At 46.7% G+C, this 14,262-nt stretch overlaps 1 protein-coding gene across 3 annotated transcripts; it reads right to left on the bottom strand.

Annotated features, from left to right (window-relative positions):
- Window positions 1-1,544: 1,544 nt before the first annotated feature.
- Window positions 1,545-5,546, bottom strand: SIKE1 (suppressor of IKBKE 1). Of its 3 annotated transcripts, none has more exons than XM_071578823.1 (5): window positions 4,876-5,543; window positions 4,668-4,773; window positions 4,168-4,310; window positions 2,305-2,418; window positions 1,545-1,863 (listed from the first exon to the last, which is right to left on the bottom strand). In XM_071578823.1, exons 1-5 carry the CDS (start codon window positions 5,032-5,034, stop codon window positions 1,771-1,773), a joined length of 615 nt encoding a protein of 204 aa, XP_071434924.1. In that variant the 5' UTR covers window positions 5,035-5,543; the 3' UTR covers window positions 1,545-1,770. The 3 variants fall into 3 exon arrangements, with proteins under 3 accessions (XP_071434924.1, XP_071434923.1, XP_071434925.1); XM_071578824.1 differs by having other exon boundaries at window positions 1,795-1,883; window positions 4,876-5,546; XM_071578822.1 differs by having other exon boundaries at window positions 4,668-5,546.
- Between the last annotated feature and the right edge of the window lie 8,716 nt (window positions 5,547-14,262).

The following is a 14,262-nucleotide window of genomic DNA, read 5'->3' as shown; positions in this document are numbered from 1 at the left end:
ACTGAGCCCGGCTGAGGGGACACTGAGCCCGGCTGAGGGGACACTGAGCCCGGCTGAGGGGACACTGAGCCCGGCTGAGGGGACACTGAGCCCGGCTGAGGGAACACAGAGCCCGGCTGAGGGGACACAGAGCCCGGCTGAGGGGACACAGAGCCCGGCTGAGGGGACACAGAGCCCGGCTGAGGGGACACTGAGGTGGCTGAGGGGACACTGAGCCCGGCTGAGGGGACACTGAGCCCGGTGAGGGGACACTGAGCTCAGCTGAGGGGACACTGAGTCCAGTGAGGGGACACAGAGCTGGCTTAGGGTCACAGAGCCCAGTGAGGGGACACTGAGCTCAGTGATGGGCACACAACTTGGCTGAGGGGACACAGAGCCCGGTGAGGGGACACACAACTTGGCTGAGGTTACACGGGCATTTTGGATCATGTTAATTTAAAAGAAATAAAATGTAATGCTTTGGTTATTGTAACATTTCACTCACGCATGGTAAAAACTATAGCAGGTGAAAAAGCCTTGGGAACATGGAGAATACATGGAATTCTCCCCAGGACTCAAAAACAACACACTTGAGAAAATACTTCCCACTGGGATTTTTTATTCCCTCCTAAACAATTCCTACTAGAAAAGGATTGTATGCAAGAACACTCCTGTACAGAAATCCATTATATGTACCTGTCTTGCTGGATATTCCAGATGTTCACAAGGAAATGTCTCTTCATAAGCACAGGAACAAGTCACCTTCTGCATCTATCAAAAGTCTTGCGTGGGTAAAAGTGGCATAAAAATTTCAACTGATATTGGAAATAAGATGTTTGTTCTTTGAGGATTCTTCTTCGACCACAGGTCAGACAGAAACCTTTTCTATAAAGTGTCATTATCACCATGCTGATAATTGCTACAACACTGTAACCACTTTCACTCAATACAGGACCTGCAGTAACCACCTGTCAATAGACTCACCTGTGATGTGACATTAACTCTGTGTGTGTGGTTGGTTTGGTTTAGTTTTGAGGCAAACCTGAGTCACTTTTCCTGAATCCAAAGTGGTGGGAGGGCAAAGACTTTGATCTGAAGGTGATGTGGGCAGGGTCTGGGCTGGGAGCACTGGCAAGGCTGGGACAGGTCTATCCATGGCAAAAAAGTCCTTCAAAAACACCCCAGTGTGTGTCAGGTTTTCACTCTGATTTCCACCCCTAAAACAAGGTAAAGTTTGCTCTGAATAGGAGGGACTGCTTCAAGTGCCCTGCTGGCAGCTGCTCTTCTCTTACCTGTCTCTAAGCAGTGTCCAGGTGACAAAGTCAACCCACCCAAACACTGAGGGTTCACTCAGCAGAGCAACACTGCTCTGTGCAGCCAGAGCAAACCATGTCCCTGCCACTGATAATGTGGGGTTTGGATAATCTCTTAGTCCCTCTTATCAAATACAATAATCACAACCTGCATTATGTTCTCTAGCTACAGACAAGGTGGAGTTAAAAGCCAACTGCACAGCTGGAATTATTACCTAAAGCTCATAAAAAATCACAAAGGGAGAGGAAATGCACCATCACAAAGGAGGACAAACACTTCAGTGTTAAGCATCCAAGTGCTGCAGTTACTAAGAAAGAGCAACAAGCCTCTGCCATCAACATTTCAGAAAAATGCAGAGGAAACAGCCCACACACTTGAAAGATAAAACAAATATACAAGGAAACACCCGAGAGAACAAATCCTTGTCAGGTAGTTTCATAACAGTCTCTGGAGGTTTGGAGATGAGGTTTTTGTGGCCTAAGAAGCTTCACAGTCGGGCAGGTCTTCTCTCCCCACTTCAAATGATTCTCTGCTGATGGACAACAGTTCACGCAGCTCTTTGTTTTCAAGCTGCAAAATCAATATTTTTGCTGAAATGGAAATGAGCTAATTCACAATTAAAGGATGATAAACTTTCAACAGCTCCACTTCTTCATAGAAAAATAAAACACACAATGCTTTGTTGATACCAGCACTATTAAAGTACTGGCAGAAGGGGAACCACATCATTTAAAGGTTATCTTTTGTGGAGGGATGGATGGATGGATGGGAGGGATGGGATGGGATGGGATGGACGGACAGATGGACAGAGAGATGGACAGAGAGATCCATACATAGATAGGTAGATAGATAAAAGAATTCAAGACCTGAAAACAAACAGATCTTGTTGTGTTTCCTGACCCCACTCTCAAATTTTTGACTATTATAAATCCTTGGCACAAACAGAAAATCCAGAGAAGTCTCGAGATCCCTAAAGCTCAATCCATCCATAGCAACTGTATCTGTTCTTACCTCCAACTGAGCCAGTTTCTCCTGAACTTTAAAGAACTGATCATCATCCACTTGAACAGCTTTTCTCATCACCTCTCCCATCTCACATATTCTGTCTATTTGACTTTCAATTTCCTGAAAGACATAAAATACATTCAACACATTCAGGCAAAAGCAGTAGTCATAATTTATCCCTTCTAAATCACTTACTTCTATTGTCCTGATTTTGATTCTTTTTGTGTTTTCAATTTTAATCCTTGCACTTGAAATGCTTTTTATCTTGTATAACATGTACCTTATTCTGCCCTTTATCCTGAGTCATCAGTGCAAACTGGATAGAACCACAGCAGCCAGCAAGACAAGGCACCCTGACTTACTGAGAGGGAAATCATTTCAGGTGTGACAAGGACAGAGGCAACAGGTTCAGGTTCAGGTGAATGCCATTATATGACAGCAAATTCTATAGTGCTTTATTAGACAAGCCTGGCTCTGACTTTATAAAGACATCAGATATAAAAGCAAAGGAGATTGCAAGTAACAGTGTGGACACCAAGCAATGAAACTAAAGCAAGTAAGTCCAGAGCTTCCTGAGGCAGATTATACAGAATCTGCCCAGTTACAGCTCTAATCCTTCAGAAGATGCATTTTGCCAAACCTCAGAAATGCACACAGAACAAATACTGAAAAATTCCAACGTGGAATGCAGCAGCAGCTCCTGTTTGAAAAGCAATAAATCAGTGACAGGGTGGAGTTTCTTTTCTAAGTGCCCATAGTTCTTCAGCTGTCTCTGAAAAATAAATGTATGACAGAGCAGAGAATCCAGTTTTGAATTCCATTATTCATAAAATATGTAAACAAGTCAGAGCATCTAGAAGAGAGCTGGAGGAATGAGAAAGACTTCTGGGAAGAAAGATTATTATTTTTCTAAACAGTATGATTTTTGTAAACAAGGAGGATGGTTATAATAAGAAAATGGCTCTTTAAAAGGTATTAAAATGTTGTTATTATTTTCCAAGTACTGGGTGGGGAAAACTCAGGGACTTTAGTATGGAAGACTCTTGATATTGAGACTGATTTATCCCATCAAAGCTTCCCTCAGAGCCTTTTCAGCTTTGCATTTTCACATTTTGATCAAAAGTCTTGAAAAACCCAGACAAACACTGGAAACCAGACATTGCTACACCCCTCACCTCCAGGGGAGCTGAGGAACCCACAAAAGAGAACCAGGGAGTTGCCACATGTCAGTGCAAAGATACATGTGTGAAGAGTTAGGCTGTCTGCAGCTGCAATGAAAAAAACACTAGATGTGTCACTGGGCTGAACCAACTTGCTGTTCTCCAATCACATAAAAATGCTTTTTAAGAAATGCCTAACACAATTTGTAAGGCTGAAATAGAGATTTAATGTCATTATACAGCTATTAGATACCCACAGGCCACGGTTACCAGCAGTCACATCCCACAGCTCTGGAGTCACTCAGCCCAACATGGACAAGGGGCCACTGCAGAGAGAATCTGGATTTAAAAACACTTGGGAGTGAAATCTCTCAAGAATTAAACATATCCAGTTCACAGAGATTTAGGAGATTCTTTTCCCTTTGTTAGTTACTGAACAGGAATGATAACAACTTGTAGAGGATCAGGTGCTTGAGGCTTAACCTTGGGAATTTACCACCTGGTCAAAAGAACAAGACTCCACCTGGGCTGTGAAGGGATTGTGTTCTGAAAGGAATAGAGAGAAAACACCAGCAAAGAGAGACAAGAGTTGGAGAAAATGTATTTTGGAGCAGGGACATTGCAGGAATGGAAATAAAGGTGCTGGGACAGCAAGCAAGTGACAAGGGACAGGGATCTTGAGCACTCTGCTGTCCCCATCCCACCTTACCACAGAATTAGCCTGATGGACTTTCAAGACTGGTTCTGCATCTTCACCTTTTCTCCCTTCCAAAAGCTGCAACATCTGCTTCCTGTACTTGCTCATGATGAGTTCTAGTGCATCTTGGTGCTCCTCCAGCGAGACCCACAGCTCTGCAGAACACACAGCACGTCAGTGGCACGGCCGGAACAGCGGGACAGTTCTCACAGCAGCGGCAGCAGTGCCCGGAGGTGCTGGATACCAGGGGATGGGTACCAGGGGATGGGGCTGCCGGGAACACCATCGCGGCTGCCCGGACCACCCTCGGCCGCGGAGCCACCCGGGCATTCAGCGACTCTGCCCCAGGCAACACAAATTCAACACCAACGAGACCCTCCCGCCGTGACCCCCTCAGAGCATCACCCCGGCACATCCCCCGCTCACCGCCCAACGCGTCCCCGGGACCCCTCAGACCAGGACGGCCCAAAGTGCCCCCGGGATGCCCCAACACCTCCCCGGGCCCCGCTCACCCCTGTTCTCCTGTTGCAGGTCGCGGATCTGCGTGTTCTCCTGCGCCAGCACCACGTGCGGCCGCAGCCGGGACGGGTCGGGCCGCTCCGTCGCGACGCCCGGGCCCTGCCGAGACACGGGGGTCAGTCTGGCCGCCCCTCCCGGGCCCTGCCGAGGCGCGGGGGTCGGTCTGGAGGTCGGTCCGGGGGTCGGTCCCCCAGCGCTCACCTGCTCGGCGCAGCCCGCGCCCGCGTCCCGCATGGCGGCCACGCGCCGGTGCAGCACGGCCGACTGGTCGATGAGGGACTCGGCCGCCGTGTCGTGCTCCTTCAGCCGCTCCAGCAGCGTCCGCGCGTCCGTCAGGATCTTGTCGATGGTGCAGCTCATGGCGGGCGGCGCTGCTCACCCCCGCGGCGGACCCATGGCCCTCTCGCCCCTCACAGACCCTCTAGGTCCTTCTCGCCCCTCACGGTCCCTCACGTCCCCCGTCGGTCCCTCTCGTCCCTCACGGTCGCTGCCGGTCCCTCACGGTCCCTCTCGCCCCTCACGGTCGCTGTGCGTCCCCCACGGCTCCTCAGGGTCGCCGTGAATCCCTCACGGTCCCTTTCGCCCCTCACGGTCCCTTTCGCCCCTCACGGTCGCTGTGGGTCCCTCACGGCCCCTCTCGGTCGCTGCCGGTCCCTCACGGCCCCTCTCGGTCGCTGCCGGTCCCTCACGGTCCCTCTCGCCCCTCACGGTCGCTGTGGGTCCCTCACGGTCCCTCTCGGTCGCTGCCGGTCCCTCACGGTCGCTGTGGGTCCCTCTCGGCCCCTCTCTCCGCCGGCCTCGGCCGGACGCGAACCCGCGGGCCGGGGGCGCCGCTTCCGCCCGCGGCCACAGCGCCGCTCAGTGCGCAGGCGCGGGCCGGTGCCGCGGCAAGAGGCTCGCCAGGCGGCGCCAGAGCGCCACAGCCAGCGGGAGGGGCGTGGCCGGCAGGGGGCGTGGCCAGTGAAGGGCGTGGTCATGGGGCGTGGCCAGGCAGGGCGTGGCTCCTCCCGCCCGTTCCCAAGGGAAGCTCCAAATTCTGGAGTTCGCTTTGGTTTCGCGGCGCTTTGGGGTGTTTGGGGCGATACGAAGCCGCCTGCCCGCGGTGCCGGGCGCGGTGCTGGGCAGGGGAAGGGGCGGAGGACCGGCCACGGCCGCGTGCGGGCGCTGCTCGGCACAACCTGTTTGCGCAGCGCAGGTCCTTGACCCGCGGCCCCGTTATCTGCGGGGCTGCTCCTCGCCCAGCGCGATCGATCCCGCGGGGTCCTGTGGGACTGCCCTCTTATCTGACACTCTTGTTTGTCCCTCCCGACAGTAAACATCCGCCGCTCAAAATAACAAGCTCTGCAAAGCTGACTTGCTGCTTTGATTCTTATTTGCTTACTGAAGCTACTGTTGGCAATCCGTGGTGTCCTTGAGGCTTTGCCCAGCTTTGTGCCCCTAATGTGCTTCATATCACCAACTTCATTAACAATGTGTTCAACAATGATATTTTTAACTTGAATTGTCTTTCAAGTTTAAATCCCCATTCACTCAGACACATGAGAAAGCTCCAGGAGGTTTTATCAGATGCAGGAGGATCTCTTGTGGTCCCAGAGTTAATCAAGTCTGATGCAGAAGTGCTGAATGAGATAATTTTATATGAGCAACAATCTCAAAACATGTACACAAGGCAGCAGAGAATGGGGTGAGCAGCTGCATTTGGAATATTTAATCAGAATCAGATTCATTAGGGAAGTATGAGAGCTAGTCAGCAAATTTGAGAAATGTAATCCTGCTTTATGGTTACCTTTGTGGAACTAAAGGTTCAGACTGTGCTTTATGGCATATTTCACCTTGTGGTCCTTCCCTGCTTTTCATCTTGTTAGAGAATACTAAAAAGTTAGAACAACTTGCCATCAGAATTCCTTTTTCCTGAATTCATGAACGTTTGGAGAACTGGCAAATGTTGTTGTGTTTACCATTCTGGTTATGGGACAAGGTGGGTAAAGATGGCCCTGTCCCAAGATGGACACAACAACATCCTCAAGTTGTAGCCAGGGTTTGTTTCCCTGTCCCATTTTCCATCCTCACATAACCCCATGTGTGCAGTTCCACAGCTCCTGTTGCTTCTCTCTGCTCACATTCCCAGCTCCAGGTGTGCCTTCAGGCCTCTCCCAGCACATCCATTTTCCCAGAGCCTCCGGGCAGCCCCAACACATCTCCATGGAATGATCTGTGTGTTCCAGAGCAGCCTTCCTGTTTGTCACGTTATTCAGCAGAAGGAGTTTCAGTTCAATCACACCTGCAGTCCCTGAGGTTCCACTTAACTCAGGCACTCAGAGAGCCATTTAGAAATGCAGCAGTGGGAATTGCAGTTCACATCCATAGGAAGTCAGCTGAAGGAGGGATCATTTCACCTTTGCAGGAGCTGCAGTGCCATGAGTTTGAACCTGTTCTGTTCCTTGAGTTTGTACTTCTGATTTAACCCTCGCCTCACCCTGGTGTCAGAGGTGCCACCCTGGCAATAGGCACAAGGCAAATGCCAGCACTGCTGTGCCAGACTTTCATTCCAGGATCAGTTTATTCCCTCTGTGGAATTCTGGATGCTTCCCTGCAGGGAAGTTCTAGCCAGGTGGGGCTTGGTCTCTTCTCCCAGGCACTCAGCAATAGGACAAGGGGGCACGATGGGCTCAAGCTCTGCCAGGGGAAATTGAAGTTGGAGAGCAGGAAAAAATTCTTTTCAGAAAGAGTGCTCAGGCATTGGAATGGGCTGCCCAGAGAGGGGGTGGATTCCCCATCCCTGGAGGTTTTTCAACTGAGCTTGGCCGTGGCACTGAGTGCCATGATCTGGTAAAGGGACTGGAGTTGGCCCAAGGGTTGGACTTGATGATCTCGGACGTCTTTTCCAACCCAATCCATTCTATCATTCTGTGATTCTCTGGATGTGGCAGTGAGTGAGAATCCACCACATCTTGATCCAACCCTACTGTGATCACCAGCCCAGGGAACACCGTGCCCTGGGCTGGTGATCACAGTGGGGTTGGATCAAGGGTTGGACTTGATGATCTCGGAGGTCTTTTCCAACCCAATCCATTCTGTGATTCTATGATTCTAAAATTCCAGAATGAGGGAGATGGGGATCTATGACACCACCCCACCACCACACCGCACTCAGTCCGTGCTCCTGCTCAGGGATGGGGCTCACCCCCTCTCCAGCAGCTCTTTTGACATGGAATCATTTGTTCAACTTCCAAAGGACAGCAGAATAACTTAGTGTGGCGCCAGGACACAGAGTGGATCCCAGTAGGACAAAGCTCCTGGCTTTAAATGCTGGGAATGCTTCTCACCAAAACTTTAAGTATGTAGCAACAGAGCTTAAACAAATCAGTGGATGAGCATTTTCTGAGTGGTGGTGTCTTATAATTCCCTTGGCTTATCACATCAATTCTGTATAAACTAAAGAGAATGTATAAATTTGGCCTCTCAAACTTTTTAGTGTTTAACTTCAATTCGATTAAACACTTATGTGTGTGTACAAAGTGAAAAATGAGGTTACAAGAGGTTAATGCTTTAATGCTTTTAATAACTCTTAACCACATGGCTGTATTTTGTCAAACAGAACATGGGTTTGTTCTAGCAGGGGAAGGGAATGCTGGATAGAGACAAACTGAGATGCTCTGAAACAGCAACTGCTGCACAGCCCAAACTGTTTCCAGGCCATCTTTGAAAAATCAGGAATGGTATTTCTGTGCTGGGATAAATACATAACATTTCTGAGTACAGCTGAGGAGGTTCTTGATCAAAGCAGGAAAATCACAAAGAAAAGAAATCCAAACAGACCAAAAGCACAGAATAAGTTATCAAAGAGATTGGTAAGAGGCCCTTGCACAGGTTGCCCAGAGAAGCTGTGGCTGCCCCACCCCTGGAAGTGTCCAAAACCAGGCTGGATGGGGCTTGGAGCAACCTGGGATAGTGGAAGATGTCCCTGCCCATGGCAGGGGGTGGAAGGGGATGAGCTTTAAGGTCCCTTCTAACCCAAACCATTTTAGGATCTTATGAATAATGCACAGAGGAACTGACCAGTAGCAAATGGCAACATCAGTGACACATTGAGTAGTATCTAAATGGTGGAAATAGAGAAAAGAATACAGGGCAAATTTCTATGATAATTCTCGGGATTTTGGCAAAATCATATTAATCATAAGTGTTGGAAAAATGGTGGATAAGTCTGTGAAAGCACAAGTGTCCCACAGACACCAGATACTCCAGAGCATAATGTGACATTTCTCGTTTCCACTGTGAGTCCTTCCCTCAGAAACTTGATGTTTAAACAGCCAACAATTCCAGAAGCTACAGCTTGTTTAAAATGCAAACCAGTCCCCTCTCACACCACACACCCCAACACTTTCTGCTTGCTTTTGGAATGAACTGGTGGTGGTAACACAACCGTGAGCTCCTCTCACAGTTTCACTGGCATTGCCCTCAACAAAACTGTGGCACAGACTCAGAGCAGGGGGACGAGTGAATCCTCCTCTTGCACTTCCCATCCTTCAAGGTGGATTAATGTGGCATAAACCAGAGTTGTCCTGTGACAAAAGTTATTACCAAGAAACTCAGTCTTATTGTTCATCCCAATTATCCTGCTTTGATAAATCTTGAGGAGTCACCCATTGCACCACAGCACTCAGGTTTATGAGTCTAATATTCTTTTTGCTATTAAACCAAATGTCCTTAAGATGGAATCCAGGCTGGAGAAGAGGAAAAGCATTATCATTGATAAATGGATATATCCAGTTAGTTCAGTCCTTCAGCAGCAAGACTCCACTGCTGATAAAATGCTGAGCAAGGGATTCCAGCATAATTATTTTGTAATGCTTAATGCAGTGTCAAGATCTTCTGCTTTAAGGAAATCAGGACCAGGGTTTTGCTGTACCTACAAAGTACAGTCACTTCAGTGCTTAAAGTTACAAGTATTCCTTATGAACTACCAGCTCTGAGATCCCTGCAGGAGGTTGTAATCAAACTTAATTGAGATCTTTACTTTCTTCCACATTGTGCCTGGCTGAATATTGATGTGCTGAAGCATTTTATTGACAAATCTTGGTTTTCCAGCCAAGAGGAAACAGATTTGGCACAAGGTACTAAAAGGAGGAGATGTCAGGGTACCCATGCACATTGTGAGTGTTGAATGGATGGGCTTATTGTACCTCCTTTGCTTTCAGGAACAGGAATATTTTGTAGGCTGTTTCAAGATTTTCAGGTAAGTTTAAAGCAGTTCAGCTCTTGCATTAAAACTGCAGGTAAGTCAACTCTTTAGATCCTCAAAATTTGCCTTACAAGCCTGTTGGAAAACACACGGTGAAATTATCCAACAACTTCATTAATAAGGAAAAAAATCAGTCTTAAAAAGATCAAAATTGTTTTCCCTCTTTGGTCTGATATTTCATTATTTTCTCCCACGAAAGCATTTAAGAACTTAACGAGAACTTCCACCTTCTCCAGAGTTACTTCTCCTCCAGTCTGACCTGTTGATTTGTCTGATGCATTTCATTCAAACCAGAAAAGAGTGTCTCTGTCATCCCACACTAAACCACCTGGATGAACTCGTGCTCTGCAGAGCTGCATGGGAGCTGCTCCCTGGGCAAGGTCACACCAGCATCCAAAACTGTTACTCCTGAGGACATTTCTCATCCAGGACTGAGGTTCATCCATGTCCATGCAGAAAATCCCAACAGTGCCAGCACTGCTGCACCTTTGGAAGATCAGTAGATAATCCAGAAGAGGGGGGGAACAGAACACTTGCAGTTTTTTCATGAGTTCCTTAACAAATCTTAAATGCAAGCTCTCAGAACACAAAATTTTTAACAAGGATTTGTCTGCCAGTGCATTTTATGCCTCTAAACCATATTATTTCTCTTGTGAAAAACAGGTAAAGATTAAGTCAGATAATTTTAATACATGAGCTGTACTGTTAAAACCCAGCTTTCTTTAATATTCCTTCACTAGCAGGAGAGATTTAATCCTGTAATGAAATAAACTATATTTTTATATAACCTTTAACTCACATAGAACAACAATTACTGTAATGAGCAATTAGTTTTCCAAGAGCTTCCAATCGTTTAGTATTTGACTCCTGCTTTCATCATTTAATGATTTACAGTAATGAGCTGGAACATCAGTATTTTGTACTGAAATGGCCAAAATAGTTGTCGAGGCATCCTTGCCCTCATGTGACAGATCTCAGATGGTTTGGGGAGAAGTCAGCCAAGAGCAATAGACGATGCCATCACTTCTGCTGCAGTTCTACTGAAAAACAACAACAACAAAGTGGCTGTTGGGACTTGCAGTGGGAGCTCAGTAGCTTTTGGAGGACTGTTACTCTGCTGAGATTCTGCCCTTTGAGTTTTGTTTGACAAATGCTTTATAAATGAGCAGGAGAGGTGGTTTATGTTTCATTAATGAGGCTGATAGTGGTTAATTACTGAAGTTACGTAAACAACCCAATACCAGATCAAGCCAAAAGGGTCAGTTATGTAGAGAAGATCCAGCTGGAGTAGATACAATTTCCTTTAACTATTCGGGTACCAAACAAGGCACAGAGATGGAAACCTCCAGTCCAGATGAACAAGGAACTCTGCTGAGCTTGAAAACAGATTCTGTGGACAGGTATCAATCCAGGGCAACTCCTCCTTCATCTCCAGTTTCCTCTCTCATCAGATCCTCAGACCCAGCAGCCCAAGGCAGACACTCCACGGGGGTTCAGCTGCACAGAAGCTCCCAGTTCACACTGGTGGCACTGGGGCTGCACAAGTGGAGCAACACAGTGGGCAGTGTCACCAGATCTGCTTATTTTCCATGTAAAACATGCCTTATTTCTAAGCAAAACACCCCTTATTCTCCACTTCAGTGCCACTTCTAGATGTGGGCTCATGGCATGAACTTGTTCAGTTGGTATTTTCAGGCCATGTCCATGAAGAACACTTTGTTTACTCACCTCTAGTAAACCAAGCTTGGAGTCTGTGATTATTTACTTTGCCCACTGAAATGGCTCTGGGCATGTGGCTGATCAGAGACCTCATCAGTGTTTTATAAAATTGATTCATGTGCAGAAAGATAACAGAAAACAGAGCTGGAAAGAGCTTTAAAGTCCCTTTTGCTCCTTTACAGACCAAAATAACAATTCTCAAGTTCTGCCCAAACTGCTCTTCAAAATATCCAGTGAAGAAGATTGTACAAGTGACTTACTCCAGTGCTATTTTTAACACAGCAATTGCTTTCTCTAGTATCTAATTTAAACCTTCCTTACTTCTAGATAACCTTTTTGTTTCTTGATTCTTTACAAGCATGGAAAAAATTTTTCTCTTCTTTGCAGCAGTCCTTTAAATGACTCATGTGTGCCTTCAGGTTTCCCATTTTTGTCAGGCTAAACGAGCAGTGATTTGTTAAAATAATGTAAATACCTGTATTTAACATAAATATATATAATTAACCAGTCACCTGGTCTGAATCACTGCATGACTATGCAAAACAGTTTTATTACTACAGCTATGAAAACAGCATGGGGGTTGGAGTAAAGAGCCACAGGCTAATACTTAATGTGCCACTGCTGTTTATCCCTCCTACAAGTAAGATTTAGGTTCTTCTATACATACTTTAGAAACAGAATTTACTCTGAACCCACCAGGCTTTATAAACTGATCAGAATGTGGATTTGATACATTTGAAAAACTGGGCTCCAGTTCCCCAGAGTGAACATAAATCCCCACATCCCAGAGCTTCATTTGACCAGCTCATCAGGAAGGGGGATTCTATCAGAAGAAGTGCTAAAAATAAAAGTCAGGAGTATTTACAAGCTAAAGGCAATACTTGACAAACCTCTGGTTGTTTTTCCAGAGAAAGGCTGGATGAAAAAGCCAATGGGATATGTGAAAGAGGTACTGCTATGAAAAAATCTTAGTTCTATCAATAGTAAATTCTTCATTTTTACCACGGAGGGTTTTTTGACAATTTAGTAAGTTGCTGTCTGAGGCTGCTTTTGCCAGAAAGACAAATGCTGATCATAATTAAGCTTAAAAGATCATTATCTTTGTGTCTACAGCATCATCTGTGCATTCCAGCCCTCCATCACCACACATGACCAAAACTTGGATCCAGGCATTGGAATGGGCTGCCCAGAGAGGGGGTGGATTCCCCATCCCTGGAGGTTTTTCAACTGAGCTTGGCCGTGGCACTGAGTGCCATGATCTGGTAAAGGGACTGGAGTTGGACCAAGGGTTGGACTTGATGATCTCGGAGGTCTTTTCCAACTCAATCCATTCTGTGATTCTGTGATTCTATGAACTTAAAAGCCCCCATAATTTGCTCAAATAAATCTGTCTGTCAATCCTGTTTTTTCTTGACAGCCAGAATCAACCATTCCACTCCAAAGACTAACAGATTCCTGAGTGGTGCCATTTTACATGGGAATAAGTAGCCTTAGGGCTCCTTTTCTCTGGAGCCCTTGGAACACAAATATGACCCTCCTTTGAAGGGTGATTTCAGTTTGCTCTGTATCCATGAAAACCTACGGTCCCTAAAGACTATTTGAAGTGACTTTGCTGTAAGATATCCAACAGGAAATTAATTTTCCTTTTGCTACCTAATTCCATGAAGTATAGAACAGAACCAGCTTTACCTGAGGTGAGTGGAGAATTGCTCTTACACAGAAGAAAGGGAGTGAGGAGGTTTGGAACCTGCTGGGCAGCATGTGAAGGGAACACAAGGAAAGGCAGAAAATTCCCCATCCAAAACGTCACATCTTCTCCCTGGAAAATGAGGAAAACATCAAATAGTAATATTAGATTATTAGAAATTATTGATAATTAATACTTGGAGTTTTAAGAATGAAATTTTGCAAAATTAGAAGCAACATGAGATCACTGAAGTTGCTAATGAACTTAATGTACATGTGAGCACTTAATGTACATGTGAGCCTGGTGTGTGCTGCATCTCCATGGGATGTCCAGAGAAGAGCAACGAGGCTGGAGAAGGGACTGGAGCACAAGTGCTGTGGGGAGAGGCTGAGGGAGCTGGGGGTGTTCAGCCTGGAGAAGAGGAGGCTCAGAGGTGACCTCAGCACTGTCTGGAACTCCCTGAAGGGAAGTTCTGGCCAGGTGGGGGTTGGTCTCTTCTCCCAGGCACTCAGCAATAGGACAAGGGGGCACGATGGGCTCAAGCTCTGCCAGGGGAAATTGAAGTTGGAGATCAGGAAAAACTTCTTTGCAGAGAGAGTGCTCAGGCATTGGAATGGGCTGCCCAGAGAGGGGGTGGATTCCACATTCCTGGAGGTTTTTCAATTGAGCTTGGCCGTGGCACTGAGTGCCATGATCTGGTAAAGGGACTGGAGTTGGCCCAAGGGTTGGACTTGATGGTCTCAGAGGTCTTTTCCAACCCAATTGATTCTATGATTTTATGTCAGGATCAGAACAGGGAGCACAAGTAAGTGTTTGATGTTTGGAGATCCTGCCCTAATCCAGTGTTTCCAGATTAAATCATCATGCCATGTAGGTATCTCCAACTGCTACTGTTGCAGTTCTTTCTCTGCCTGGGAAATGAACATTTTCCATCCAC

Source organism: Pithys albifrons, chromosome 28 (assembly GCF_047495875.1).
Source record: "Pithys albifrons albifrons isolate INPA30051 chromosome 28, PitAlb_v1, whole genome shotgun sequence".
NCBI classification, from domain to species: domain Eukaryota; kingdom Metazoa; phylum Chordata; class Aves; order Passeriformes; family Thamnophilidae; genus Pithys; species Pithys albifrons.
The sequence above is the reverse complement of the archived record's forward strand: the minus strand, read 5'-3'. Positions and strand labels throughout refer to the sequence as shown.